General features: G+C 38.3%; 1 protein-coding gene and 1 pseudogene across 1 annotated transcript in view; one reads left to right on the top strand and one right to left on the bottom strand.

The window, feature by feature from the left end:
* Positions 1-969: 969 nt before the first annotated feature.
* LOC122088754 lies at positions 970-2798 on the bottom strand (annotated as a pseudogene).
* Positions 2799-4755: 1957 nt separating this feature from the next.
* The window catches only part of LOC122089335 (outer envelope protein 80, chloroplastic), an 18592-nt gene continuing 9624 nt past the window's right edge, over positions 4756-13723 (top strand). Inside the window, exons 1-8 of the mRNA XM_042658976.1 lie at positions 4756-5570; positions 6775-6868; positions 7447-7529; positions 7655-7752; positions 7841-7910; positions 9351-9444; positions 13311-13392; positions 13480-13515. Coding sequence (XP_042514910.1) covers positions 5010-5570; positions 6775-6868; positions 7447-7529; positions 7655-7752; positions 7841-7910; positions 9351-9444; positions 13311-13392; positions 13480-13515 — 1118 coding nt within the window. The 5' untranslated portion in view covers positions 4756-5009. The remainder of the gene's footprint in view (positions 5571-6774; positions 6869-7446; positions 7530-7654; positions 7753-7840; positions 7911-9350; positions 9445-13310; positions 13393-13479; positions 13516-13723) is intronic.

Genomic DNA, 13723 nt, shown 5'->3' with positions numbered 1-13723 from the left:
AAAAAAAAAAAGAGATGGAAATAAAGGCCAACGACTACACCAAACTATAACTCAAAATGCACACTTATTGGTAGAAGCTCTAGCAAGAGAGCATTTGAAGAAAGGAGAATGAGTTTGTCATCCTTTAAATTCATATTTTATACCATCTTTCTGAAAGGTTTAGTTTGCTTCATAGTAAAACAGTGTAAAACGAAAATTTTGAAGTAAGAACCCAACCTTTTTCTACTGATTTTAGCTGCAAAATGAGTTTTACCAAGACAAAAATGAGGCCTGTGTTTTCTCAAACTATATCAGGGACCAAGAAGCAGAGGACTGTTCAGAAATCCCACAAGTAAACTAAACCATATGTCGAGCAGAAATGTACACAAATAAAAAATCATAATCAAGCAAAGTAGGAAAAAAGTCTGCACAAGCTGCCATTGACAAGTGAGAGAGCTGCAAGATGTTGATCAAGTACAGGAAAAGGCCTATTCATGAATTCCACATTTCTTCACCAACAAAGGATAAAACTTTTCCACAGTTCATAAAATGTCAATCATGGGAAAGTCCTGGGGAAGATACTATGCTGATGGTGCAGTATAAGTGTACAAAATAGTAGGAAACAATAAATTAGAGTTGGCAATCTAAAATTTGGTAAAGAGCAACAGTTCTTTTCTCACTAGATATAAGATAAAGAGCAAAAGTTTCTTTGTAAATATACTAATCTGCTGTATAAATGGTAAAATGTAAAAATGAATAGGTAACTTTCAATGTGCCCCTCCATTTGTTCCTGATCTATTTCATCATGAAAGCAATGAAACAGGACAGGGATGTACAGTTCTCTAGCCTTCACAAATTTTATGGAACAAAAAAGACTAATACAACAAATAGTACCTCACTAAGCCTTATCCCCACTATTTAGGCTCCTGCAATTTTACTTTATAAGGCCAAAAAGTTCGAGAATAAGGAAAATAAAGAGAAGACCAGATGTATCAAGAACGTAAATGTTTGTCAATATAATATCCATATCCAATTTTAGCTTTTCCTTCTGTAACATGATTGAGCAAAGGATATTTCTGAAAAACATAAAATTACGAGAACCAAATTCCTCTTACATTGAGAAACAGAAACATGTATTAAGATATATATCAATTCAACCTCAACTATACCAGATAATGCAAGAACAAAAGATTCTGACATTGGTATCTAGTAAACTGAAAACACATGTAAGTGCTTTTGAGGTCAGTGCATTTCTAAGCTTTGCGGTCAGAAGCCCGAGGGCCAGCAGCACCTTTTTGTGCATGATTCCAACAGCAAAATTGTTGATCATAGTGCAAAGAAGCTACTAAACCTTGCCCAAATCAATGTAATCTCTTCCTTGTGAATTCTCAGTCCCAAGAGAGAAGGGGTTTAGAGATGCTTCTGACCTCTTCAAGTCAATCTCCAATTCCTTCCACTTCAACTGCAATGTCATCCGCTCATTCTCTAATTTCATCCTCTCATTATCCAACCTCAGTCTCTCCAATTCTCTATCTTTCTTGCTGCAAAACCTCTGCCACTTAAAATGACGTCTCTCCAATTCAAAGGCTTTTGAACCTGAAAGCTAACTCTTTGCTCTTGGAGTAGGAGTATTCCATTTTTAATCCATTCCCGTTGCTCCCAATGTGTTTTACTGGCATCTTGGAGCATCCCTTCCATTTCAGCTTCAAAACTATTAAGACCACGAGGTGGCCAGAAATTTCCATCCCCTTCATTCATATACTTCCTCTTGCAAAACTCCCCAACCTTCTCCACATCTTCACCAGCATTATTGTCATCTTTATCATCCAAACCATTATCATTGCAATCTTCATTTTCCTCTTCCTCCTCCTCAAAGGTCGTGATAGGAAAGGAATAAACTTGTAGATCAAGGTCATTGGAATTGGGTGTCCTCTGCCCGTTGTGGTAAGCACACATTTCCTTATAAAATAGGTGCTTCGAGCTTAATATTTTCCTTACGACGTCTTTCATCTTTGGTGAGATGTGGGTCACTGAGTCTAAGAGTGCTGGGTTCTCTACAACTCTACAAGTGGTCCCCCTCCCAAGGATCTCATTCAACCGCTTGTATCTCTTATTAAGTTCATTGAACTTATCCTCACACTGCTGAGGGGAGACAAAACGACCTTTCTCCATCATTGTATTAGACACGGTTTTCCACTTACCCTTTTTTTGCAATACTCCTGGTTTTCTCTTCAGCTCATCAACCCCATCAGGGAGACCATCAACCCCAACAAAAGAGACAAATGTTATTAAAAGCCTAACAATGTCATCTGTCCATTTCATCCGTTGCCAAAGAGTACTCTTTTTGCCCTTTGCTCCATTAAAGTGCTCATCTCCATCTTCAGTGTAGCTAGGTTCATCTTCTTCACTAGTGTAGCTATTATAAATAGAAACATTAGCAGGTTTAGTGGTCCCCTTTGCCTTGCTATAATTTGTGGCCATACCCTTTGGGCCAGTCCCCTTGGACTCCATTAACCTCATGGAGTGATCACTCTGATCAAAATTAGTCAATGAATCCGTTGCCTGAATATGATGGTGATGTGAAAGATTAGTTTGAGACAAATTACTCTGTTGGAGCCTATGAATTGAAGGTTCAAGATCCAGAATCCCAGTTGAACCCGACAGAAGCCCGCCACTCATAACTGAATTATCCATTCTTCCAACACTAATTTATATTTAAAGACTATCACTACTTAATCCCTTGCATTTGGTATCTCACATTCAGAAATTCCAACAACCCAAATCACTATAGCCATGATTATACCCAAAACCAGCACCCCTCTCCCCACCCCCCACCCCCCCGGCCCACCCCAACTGAACAAGAAAAAACCCTAACAACACCAAAAGACTTCCTACCGTCCTTCCATTTAGAAATCACGAATTTCAATGATAAACCAAAGCAAAAAAGCAAGCTTCTTTCCCGGAAGTGAAAACCATAGAGGAAGTCCAACACCCGATATCCCATATAATCAGCTTAAACGAACCAACTCACTACGAATCTATTTGATATACAGAACCACAGCAACTTCATTCCGTCTGATCAACTGAAAAGCTGAGTTTATGTTACAAGCAGAAACCATACAACATGTTTTCATCCGTGGAAACAATCATATTGGGGGGGGGGGGGGGAAGCTTTACTTGTTAAGAAAGAAAACGAGAGTAGAAATGTTATGGAAACGGTTGGGGACTGACCTTGAATACGATTAGTAATGGCGAGTTTATGTACGGTGAGGGAGAAGGAGAAGAGAGCCAGCACGACTTCACCAGTTCAACCCACTCCATTCCACCAAGAAAAGTTCACAGCACTCCCTAGTCACGCGACTTGTCACGCAAATTACAAACACGGGATACGGCATCGTTTGGTTACATTTGTAAAGAAGAGGAAGTCAAACTTTCCCCATTTTCCATTCATTTATGGTTTAAATGTAAGAACGCCACAGCGCTTAGAGGTTATAATCACCGTAATCCATCTAACTGTTGATTTAAATCCATTCATTCTCAACTGTTGATCTATTTACCTAAGAACGGAAGATATCTAGGAAAAATTACTTGGTTACCCAACATTGTGTTTCTATTTACAAAATTACCCACATATATTTTAAATGAACAAAACTACCCAAATTGAGTTTGAGTATTACAAGACTACCCAAAACACTGTTCCGTCTCACTACATACTTTTGATTTGACATTTTTACCCCTATCTTCATCCCTTTTTTTTTATCCACATGATATTTTCGCTCGACCAAGCAAGACTAAGGGATGCAACCCTCATCCATTGTTTTCTATGACATGATAATTTCCCCTCGATATTTTCCCATTTCTTCCTTCGTTCTCTGAGAACTGCAACCCTCAACAGTAGTCTCCCGTGATGGTGAGTTATCACCTCGATGGTGTTACAATAGGGATCCCTCCTCAATGGCTCGATTTTAGAATGCCTCTTCGACAACTAGTTTGAAAAAACCAATGAAAGTTCAAAGCTAAAATGTATTATAGATTACATGACATTGGCATTGTGAATTAAATTCAAGTCATAAAATGAGGATATGGTGTTGCAATAGGCTCACAATCAATTTCATAATTGTAGGTTTGCCAGAACTATAACAATGAATTTTATAAATAAAAAACACAAGATCAAATCTGTAAGGGACAATTGACCACGAGGCGCTTCCTAGGTATTCGATCGACCCGGCACTAGCTTCCCACTCAGGCAGGTGGACTTAGTCGCAGTTGGTCCAGTGGAATATCAGAACCCTAACCTACGTGTGTGTGTGACACTTCACTGGCGAACTTGGTGACTTGGGGCTCTTTGTTGTTTCCTCGTCTTCCTTGTCATCTTCCAATTGGTTCTTATTGTCATATTGTAGCTCATTAGAATATCCCAATCCACCTATTAATATGGATACACAGGGGCGGAATTGCAGGGAAGAGAGCGAAGTGAAGCAAGGGCTGAGCGGGGAAGCATGGGCAGGTGTTGATTGAAAAAAGTAAAGTGGAGGCAGGGGTAAGAATGTCAAAAACCATATTAAGGAGATGGTTGGATATTGTTTTGAGTAGTTTGGTAAACCCAAACTCAAAAGTGGAGAGTTTTGTAAACTCAAACCTGGGTAATTTGATAAAAGGAAATTCAAAAATGGGTAATCTTGTAGTTTTCCCAAATATCTACGGCTCGTATTAAAATTTTATGAGTATAACTTGGCTGCACTAGAGCACCACTTGCTACATCTCATTCTTCGTTTAATGCGAAACAAAACACAGCCTACTCAATAAAAAGGAAAAAAAAAAACAAAAAAATATTAAAACCACAGTACTGCAGCGAGTCAGAGACGCCTTCGAAAATGGCGGTTAACTAGGGTTTAGCTGAGGACTGTGGACTGAGGATTGAGGAGTGAAGGGGGCATCGAACGTCAAAACCCTGGAGCATGTTCAGAAGGTCAAGGTACTGAATTCTCCTCCTTCCAATCTGTCCAGTGAGACCTCAAATCTAATCGGTTATGGCGAAGAACGAAGGAGTTCATTTCGTATCTTGTTCCATCAGAATTTCTGCTTATGAGGTCCACTATCCTCTCCCCCCACTACCTAGGCTTCCGTTCTGTTGTCAAACTCTATCATCAAATTTAAATAAAACTAGAGAAACAATCAATGGCTTCATCTCATCAATCAGGAACCGCAGAAAGTTTGCCCCCTTTCGAACTAAATCATCGCTTCTTTGTTCATCTTCTCTAGCTCTGGTTCGTCCCGAAGAGTCGAATCAGAACGTATTGGAAGGTAGAGAGCCTCAGCAGAAGGCCCATTTGCCGAGCCGGCATGGACGAGAAGATGAGGAGAGGGTTTTGATCAGTGAGGTTTTAATTCGGAACAAGGACGGTGAGGAGTTGGAGAGGAAGGACCTTGAAGCTGAGGCAGCAGCGGCGCTAAAGGCGTCCCGCCCAAACTCGGCCCTCACGGTGCGGGAGGTCCAGGAGGATGTTCACCGCATTATTGATAGTGGGTACTTTTGTTCGTGCATGCCCGTGGCCGTGGATACGAGAGATGGAATACGGTTGATTTTTCAGGTACATTTGCTCGAAGTTTGACAATGTAGGATTCGGCAACGAAATATATTTCAATTTTAATTAGTTAGAAAGAGAAAATTACAATGTACAGAATTAGGAGGAAGGGGGAGAAAGATTAATACTATTGGGGTTTGGGAGAGTTGGAATGAGGTTGTTAGTGGAAGCTGAGTTTTTGGGGATTATACAATTGTGAAGAATTGGCATAGGTGTTTTGTAGTGGGTTTGTGACATGGACTGGTCTTGATTCTTACAAACCCGAGTGGATAAGCTGATTTTTTGTTCCTTCTTCTGCAATGAGTTAATATAATTTCTTACATTTATTCAGAAAAGTTTGGGGGCATTTGTTTCTTCCGGATCTATTAGAATCCGGTGTCAAACAAATTTACTATTGAGGTCAGAATGACCAAAACGAGGTAAAACAGATTGCTTTGAAACATTTTAACTTACTTCTGACAATTAAGTCCGATATATGTGATTAGATTTTCCTTACTAGCAGAAAACAATATGTTCATTAGATTCATTTGATTAAATTGAAATTTGAAACATGCAATCCATGCTCCAATTAAATTCTTTAAAGCAATGTCTATCCACTGGTTACATACTTTGTAGGTGCCCTTGCCTTTTGTTATAATATCATTGATTGGAGAACCAACAATGAAGAGAAGAAGATGAAGTGACGAGAGTAGAAACTGAGAGAGGGAGAAAAGCCAGAACAATAGAGATAATTACCCTATCGTGGACTGGCTATCGGCTTGATATAAAACAGAAACCGACTGTTAGTAGAAAGTCTACTACGAGCCAAATACCAAGTCTAATGACTAATTACAATGAAAGTAAATAACTACCTAAATCTAAGCACCATAGTAAATAATTAAAGAGACATAACAAAAACTTACTACAACGCAGTCAGGATCCCACGGTACATTGCTCCATGGAACACAACCCCATCATACATACTTTAACACCTTTTATGAGTCTACAATGCTTTGAAGCTTAGTATCTCCTCATTAATTCCTCGGAAATACATTAATACATAAGTCCTTACTAATAGTAGAAACCAAAATTCAGATTGTAAACTAACCCTGGTAGAGTTAAACACCCCCCCCCACTAAAAAAAAAAAGACTCAATGTTGTTCATTCTTTGCTAATGTTCATTCTGTTTGCACATCATAAATATCTCTTAATTGGTTTGCTGTGGTACAAGGTAGAGCCAAATCAGGAGTTCCAAGGATTGATATGCGAAGGTGCTAATGTTCTTCCATCAAAATTTTTGGAAAATGCATTCCGTGATGGATATGGTAGGTTTTCCTTTATATTATCTTATGTCAATGCATAAATATATTTATGGGAAAGTGTTTCCATAGTGAGTCACTTCAAAAGTTTCTCTGTATGGGTCACCTATTTTGAGCCAAGTAGAGGGTCGATGTAGTTGTTCCAACCATTGGATAGAGAAAGGACCATTTGGATTGGCTAGAATGAGTTCTGGTGATCCAATAAATTGGATTTTCATCCTTCTATTTTCAGCCATCAAAACATTTTATGAATAAATGGATTCTTTAGCCATCACGAAGCTTTATTCGTCCCTGCCATGTAGCCATGTTACCTGCACACCACAAAGGGTACAACTGGGAGTGCCTAATATTTCTTTTCGTGCATTCTCATTGGCTCACATGAAGTGTTGGACATCAGTATGGTTCATGCTGCCCTGCGGGTGAATTCTATTTGGACTGAAACTTATTATGTGATAACTATAGGCCCGCCCATTTAGTAGAACTTCTTGAAATGATCCACTTATACATGTAATAACTACATGTATATGAAAACAATGCTCGGGTGAGGCCTTCATTGGACTAATCTTTTGTGTTAATTTGTGCAGGAAAGGTTGTTAATATCCGGAGGTTGGATGAAGTGATTAATTCCATCAATGGTTGGTACATGGAGCGTGGGCTGTTTGGCTTGGTTTGTTCTTTGCTTGCCATAATATTATTAAATATTTTACAAATTATATTTCAAAAGGATGCTGATCTGATCTCTTTTAGTTGCACCTTGTTCTGAGATAAATTTTTTGGTAATTCTTATCACAGGTTTCAGATGTTGAGATTCTTTCAGGTGGAATTATTCGGTTACAAGTTTCAGAAGCCGAGGTCAATAACATTGCCATACATTTCCTTGACAGGAGGACGTGAGAACGATGCCTTAAGGTTTCTTTTTCTAATCTGATATTTAATTTTCTTTTAGGCTGACGTGTTATGCCTTTCTTGAATCTTCAGTGGTGAGCCAACTACTGGGAAGACAAGGCCTGAAACTATACTTAGGCAGCTAACAACCAAGAAGGGACAGGTGTGTTGCATGAACTATTGTTTAGTGCTTGCATATGGGATCATAGTTGTTTTTTGAGAAATCACCCCCCCCCCCAATATAAATGCTTCTAGTCTTTGTGGAAAAATCTGTTTCTTTTGCATTGTTTTATATGATTGTGTGATGTCATAATGCTTGAGGTGTGTGCGTGTTCATTCTATTTAGGTGCATGGTCCTCATTCTTTGATTAAAGAATTGATCAAATGGAAAACACATAATTCAGAAAAGTAATAAAGATTAAAATGTACACACACATTAACGAAGTAGAAAAAACAGTGACACAACCATCTTGTTTCAGAAAATTTCTCAAACATCTTCTAGTTTTTCTCTCTTACTATATCATTCATCTAATCTATCATTCTTCTTCGAAATTCCTCATATTGTATTCTTCCTATTTTCTCTTATGTGGAGTATTTGTTGCATTTTTTTTCTCACTACCGTATAGGTTATTCTACTTCTTTTACTATGATTCCAGTTTCTAGTTCTTTTATTCTATTCCTTTAATTAATGTTCAGAACTTCAGGTCTCTATCAATTCTAAAGTTCCCTTATCTGGCTGACCTCGACACCTATGACCTACTTTGTTTACCCTTGCTAAATCCAGGTTCTCCTATCCGAATCCCTTTCTCTTCACCACCCAAACCTTGATGTCGCATAGATTATCTGATAATCTGTATCTATGAAGTTAAGGAAAGAGAAAGGAGCTCCGCAAACTCATCTCATTGCTGCTTACTCGTGAATAATACCCCACCACCATTGATAAGCAAGACTTCCCTTGGAACTCTGTACTAGCCAAACCCTTTTCCTAATACAATCCAATGACAGCAGTCAGTCCAAGCTAAATTTCTGGATTTGTCCACAAAAATCCAATTATTTCTTTCCTCCACACACCACAGGAAACACCATATGGAATCATATTCCAAGGAATAGAAGCTATTTTATGGAGTGAATGGGGCTGATTTTTTCTGAGAACAGTTAGGTAACATGTGACATGTGAGGATGTAATGCGTTTCAAGGGTCATGCTAAATCGGCATTTAAACTGGGTGGACATGATATGTTTAAACAATTGTTAAAAATCTAAAGCTAGTCAGAAATCATTTGGGCCATGTTATGTAAACATATTTGTTGAAAAAATTGTTGGATCAGTTATATAATTGTTGAGAAATCGCTAGGCTACAAGGCACCCATTGAGGTCGAAGGCTTCAATCACCTTATGTGCTAAGAGCCCAGATCCAAAACCTGATGATACTACCCTCCAAATGTTATAAATTTTCAATCGTTTCTCATTTCTACCATTTGACTCACTTAGGTGTTGCCTAGACATCAAGGCGGCTGGCCACTATCTTGGTGTCATGACAAGAATGATCAGCAGCATTATGCTGAATCAATAAAGATCTTTATGCTTATGTTCTGCTTATGTAGGTCTATAGTTTGCTTCAAGGGAGAAGAGACGTGGAAACTGTACTAACAATGGGAATCATGGAAGATGTTAGCATAATTCCACAGCCTGCAGGAGGTGATCTAGATTGTGTGTTTTCTTTTAGTGAATAATTTTCTGATGTCGTAGCTCTATTTTTCAATCATCTTTTTCATTCTTAGAAAAATTAAACTTGGCCACAAAAGTATATCTTGCGACAAGAATGAATATAATTTACCATTCTAGTGATTCTTCTTATTGAATATTTATTGATTCCATTTGTAAATTTTCCACAGTTTTAATGTGTTATCCCTTAAGTTGTTTGTTGGAGCAAACACAAAGAAATACGAAAATAAACAGACAATAGATTTGCACAATATAGAGATTTAACGAGGTTCACACACCGGTGTGATGTGCTACGTCCTCGGGCGAAGAAGAAGATGTTTCACTATGCAGAAGAGAGATTACACCCAAGTAGCGGCGAGAAAACTCATCCTAAAACCCTGGCTCGAAAGGCCCCCAAATTACAATGACTTGCTCAACAAGACGATAGTACATTATATACTCCAAGTCGTGGGTTGACCCATCGGGTTGCGGTTAATCCGGTCGAACCATACCCCTCTACTTCTATCATAGATCTCAGAAAACTTCCCATTCGGGTCGCCACCAAAATATGTCGAAACTGGTCAATCTTCAAAATGGGTCAAGAATTCGGGACAAACTTAACATTGTTCTAGGAAAAAGAGTTTGGTTGATTATTTCTGTTATCAATATTAATTTCTTCTTAACATTTGTATATATTTCTTATTGTAGTCATTGCTGTTGCATTTAGACAACTTCAAACTTTGGTTTTCAGGAGATCAAAGTAATAAATGTGGAGTGGGCATAGTAGTGGATAAAAATCTCAAAAATGATGTGGATGTTAGAGAAAGAGACTATCAATATAATTAGCGCTTGTGCACCCCAAGTAGGATTGGATGAAAATAGTAAGTTATAATTTTGGGAACACATTGATGGATTAGTGCAAGATTTTGATCAAGGTGAAGCGATTATTATAGGAGGTGACCTGAATGGGCATGTTGGGAGTGATCGTAGAGGCTATGAAGGTGTGCATGGAGGTTACGGAGTTAGGGAGAGGAATGAGGAGGGGATTTTAGTTTTAGACTTTTTGGTAGCTTATGATTCATCCACTGTAAACACTTTCTTTGAAGAGAGAGAAGCATTTAGTTGCCTAAAAAAGTGGGCATCGTACCAGCCAAATAGATTTCTTTCTAACTAGAAAGTTAGACAGATTGTTGTGCAATGATTGTAAGGCTATACGTTATATACCTAGGGGGAGAGCCTAACTGCTCAACATAAACTGGTGGTCCTAGATAGTGCCTCAGTAAGTAGAAATGTAAGATAGAGAAACTTATTTGCCCCAAGGTAAGGTGGTGGAAATTAAAAGATGTTGTGGATGGATTTACTGATAAAGTGGCCAAACAAGGAAAGTTGGACAGTGAGGGAGACTAATACGATATGGGGTGAGATGACGAGTTGTATTAAAATTGGTCGCTAAAGAAGTTCTAAGTTGAAGTGGTGTATTCGTCAAACCACATGGGAGGCTTGGTGGTGGGATGATGAGTTTTGGGCAGCCATTGAGACTAAGAAAACTAGTTTAAGACATGGCAAATGATTAAAGAGATGGAAGGTAAAAGAGGTACAATATTGCCAGAAATGAAGTGAGGAAGATTATGGGGATAGCAAGGGCGAAAAAATATGATGATCTTTATAATATCCTAAACACGAAGGAAAGGGAAAAAATTATCCATAAGATAGCTTAAGCAAGAGAAAGGAAGAGTAGAGATTTTAACTATGTGAGATGTATTAAAAGTGATGATGGTAGAGTGTTGATTAGGGATGAAGACATTATAAAGAGATGGGAAAAGTATTTTAATGGCCTAGTAAATGGAGATTTCGAGTAAGAATGGCTTGGAAGAATGCATTACTCATCAAGACACCACACGTCATAGACATATACGAGAGGTTAGAGTGGCAGAAGTTAAAGAAACATTAAGAAAGATGAAAGTAGGCAACGTACCAGGCTTTGATGAGGTCCTGATAGGAGTGTGGAAGAGCTTAGGATTATGTGGAGTATCTTGGTTAACCAATCTTTTTAACAAGATTATGAGCACAAGGAAAATGGCAGATGATTAACAAATGTGATATTCAGAGCTGCTATGATTGTTGAGGTATAAAACTAATGAGTCACACTATGAAATTGTGGGAGAAGGTTATGTAAGTCCAGTTGAGAAGAGAAACTACTATCTTAAAAAACCAATTTGGTTTTATGTCAGGTAGATCCACAACATAATCTACTTACTTAGGAGGCTCATAGAAGATTTAGAGCTTGCAAGAAGGATCTCCATATGGTCTATTGACATAGAATAATCCTATGATAGAGCCCTTACTCCCTAGAGAGTTAATCTGGTATGTACTAGAGAAGAGAAAGGTGCTGAGGAAATCCGTGGATATAATTAAAGGCATGAGGGTGTGGCGACTAGTGTGAAAACCGTGGGAGGTCAAATTTGTAGATTCCCAATTACAATTGGGCTACATCAAGGATCTGCCTTAAGCCCTTATTTTTGTGCTTATCATGGATAATTTAACCATAAACATTCAAGACGAGGTTTCGTGGTGTATGCTCTTTGCTGATGATATTGTAGTAGTGGATGAGACAAAAGCAGGGTTTAATGCTAAGTTGGAGTTATGGAGATCAATCCTGGAATCAATAGGTCTTGAGATAAGTAGAACAAAGACGGAGTATATGATGTGTAACTTTAGTTGCACTCAAATGGATTACGATATAGTGAAAATTGAGGAGAGAGAGATACCGCAGAGTGATTATTTTAGATATTACCTTGGGTCAACCATAAACAAAAAAGGTGATATAGAGGATGATGTTTTACATAGAATTAAAATGGGATGAATGAAGTGGAGATGTGCGTTCAAAGGGTTGTGTGACCAACGTGTTCCTTTAGAGCTTAAAGGAAAATTCTTTAGGATTGTCGTACGAGCCTATGATTGTGGAGTGGAATATTGGGCAGTTGAGAAGAATCATATTGAAGGAATTAAAACAGCTAGGGACATGCCTAAAATGACCATATAAGTAGTGAGGGAAGACATGCATAGTTTAGGTCTTGTCCTTAGTATGACATCGAATAGAGATGAGTGGAGGCCAAGGATTCATGTAGCCGGCATCATATAGGTGGTTGTACAGAGTTGCTGTGTTGTGTTGCTTTCCTTTTAATATCCCTATTCTTATTTTGTCCTAGCACGGATCCATGTAGCTAACCCAACTAAGGCTGAGTGGTGGTGTTGTTGTTGCCTATATAGTGTATTCTCCCATGCATGGATTTTGAGTTGAACCAATGCTTTCATGCTTGTGATTCAATTGAAGGGGAGATTCATTTATGATGTAACGATAGGATATTTATTTCCTGATTTGATTCAGTCTAAAAGTTTTTATGCATGGAAAGCTTGTCAAATCAGTTGGAGGTGCTATGGCAGTTTCTCAGTCTTTCTAAGTTGTTGCCAATTGTGCTCTACTTCTATTTATGAGGATTCTGCATGCGATGCATTTGTATCTCTGAACATTTGAGTTTATGTGTTTATGCAATATGCAGGCTTAAGTGCCTTTCATACATGCCATCTTTTTAGTTTGTTTGAAACTTAGATCCTTGTTTCTTCCTTCTCTTTGTCAATTTTCTTTTCTTCTATTTCATATGGACTCTTTATGTAATTGTATCTATGTACACTTGATTTTAGTGTCTGTACTGGGCTCTTACTTCTATTTATAGGGATCCTTTATGCAATTGTATCTTGTACACTTGATTTTATTGTTTATACTGGCTGTAGGGATTTTCACACTTTCCTTCCACCCTTTTTGTTATTTTGAAAGTCATATCCTTGTTGCAACCATGTAGATACTGGGAAAGTTGATTTGGTAATGAAAGTTGTTGAGCGCCCTAGTGGAGGTTTCTCTGCTGGTGGTGGAATTTCAAGTGGGTAAGGGATATTTATCATGTGTGTACTCTCTTTAATTCATTTATCATTGCTGCTTTGATATTTCTTCGGTGATGCTTGTATTTGCAGGATAACAAGTGGACCTTTATCAGGGCTAATTGGGAGGTAAGAGAGTTCAGTATTTCAAAAAATTCTCCAATATTACGTATGCGGTATGCCGTCTTCTTCATATGCTAATGTGTTGTATATCGATGTGCCTCCCAACCCAAAAAAGAAAAGAAATCCAATATTATGTATGCTGTATGCCATCTTCATAATATGCTCAGGAGTTGTATATCGATATGCCCATCCCCCAACCCACCCCACCTCCCCC

Source organism: Macadamia integrifolia, chromosome 9 (genome assembly GCF_013358625.1).
Source record: "Macadamia integrifolia cultivar HAES 741 chromosome 9, SCU_Mint_v3, whole genome shotgun sequence".
In the NCBI taxonomy this organism is placed as follows: domain Eukaryota; kingdom Viridiplantae; phylum Streptophyta; class Magnoliopsida; order Proteales; family Proteaceae; genus Macadamia; species Macadamia integrifolia.
This window is presented reverse-complemented; position numbering and strand designations above follow the sequence as displayed.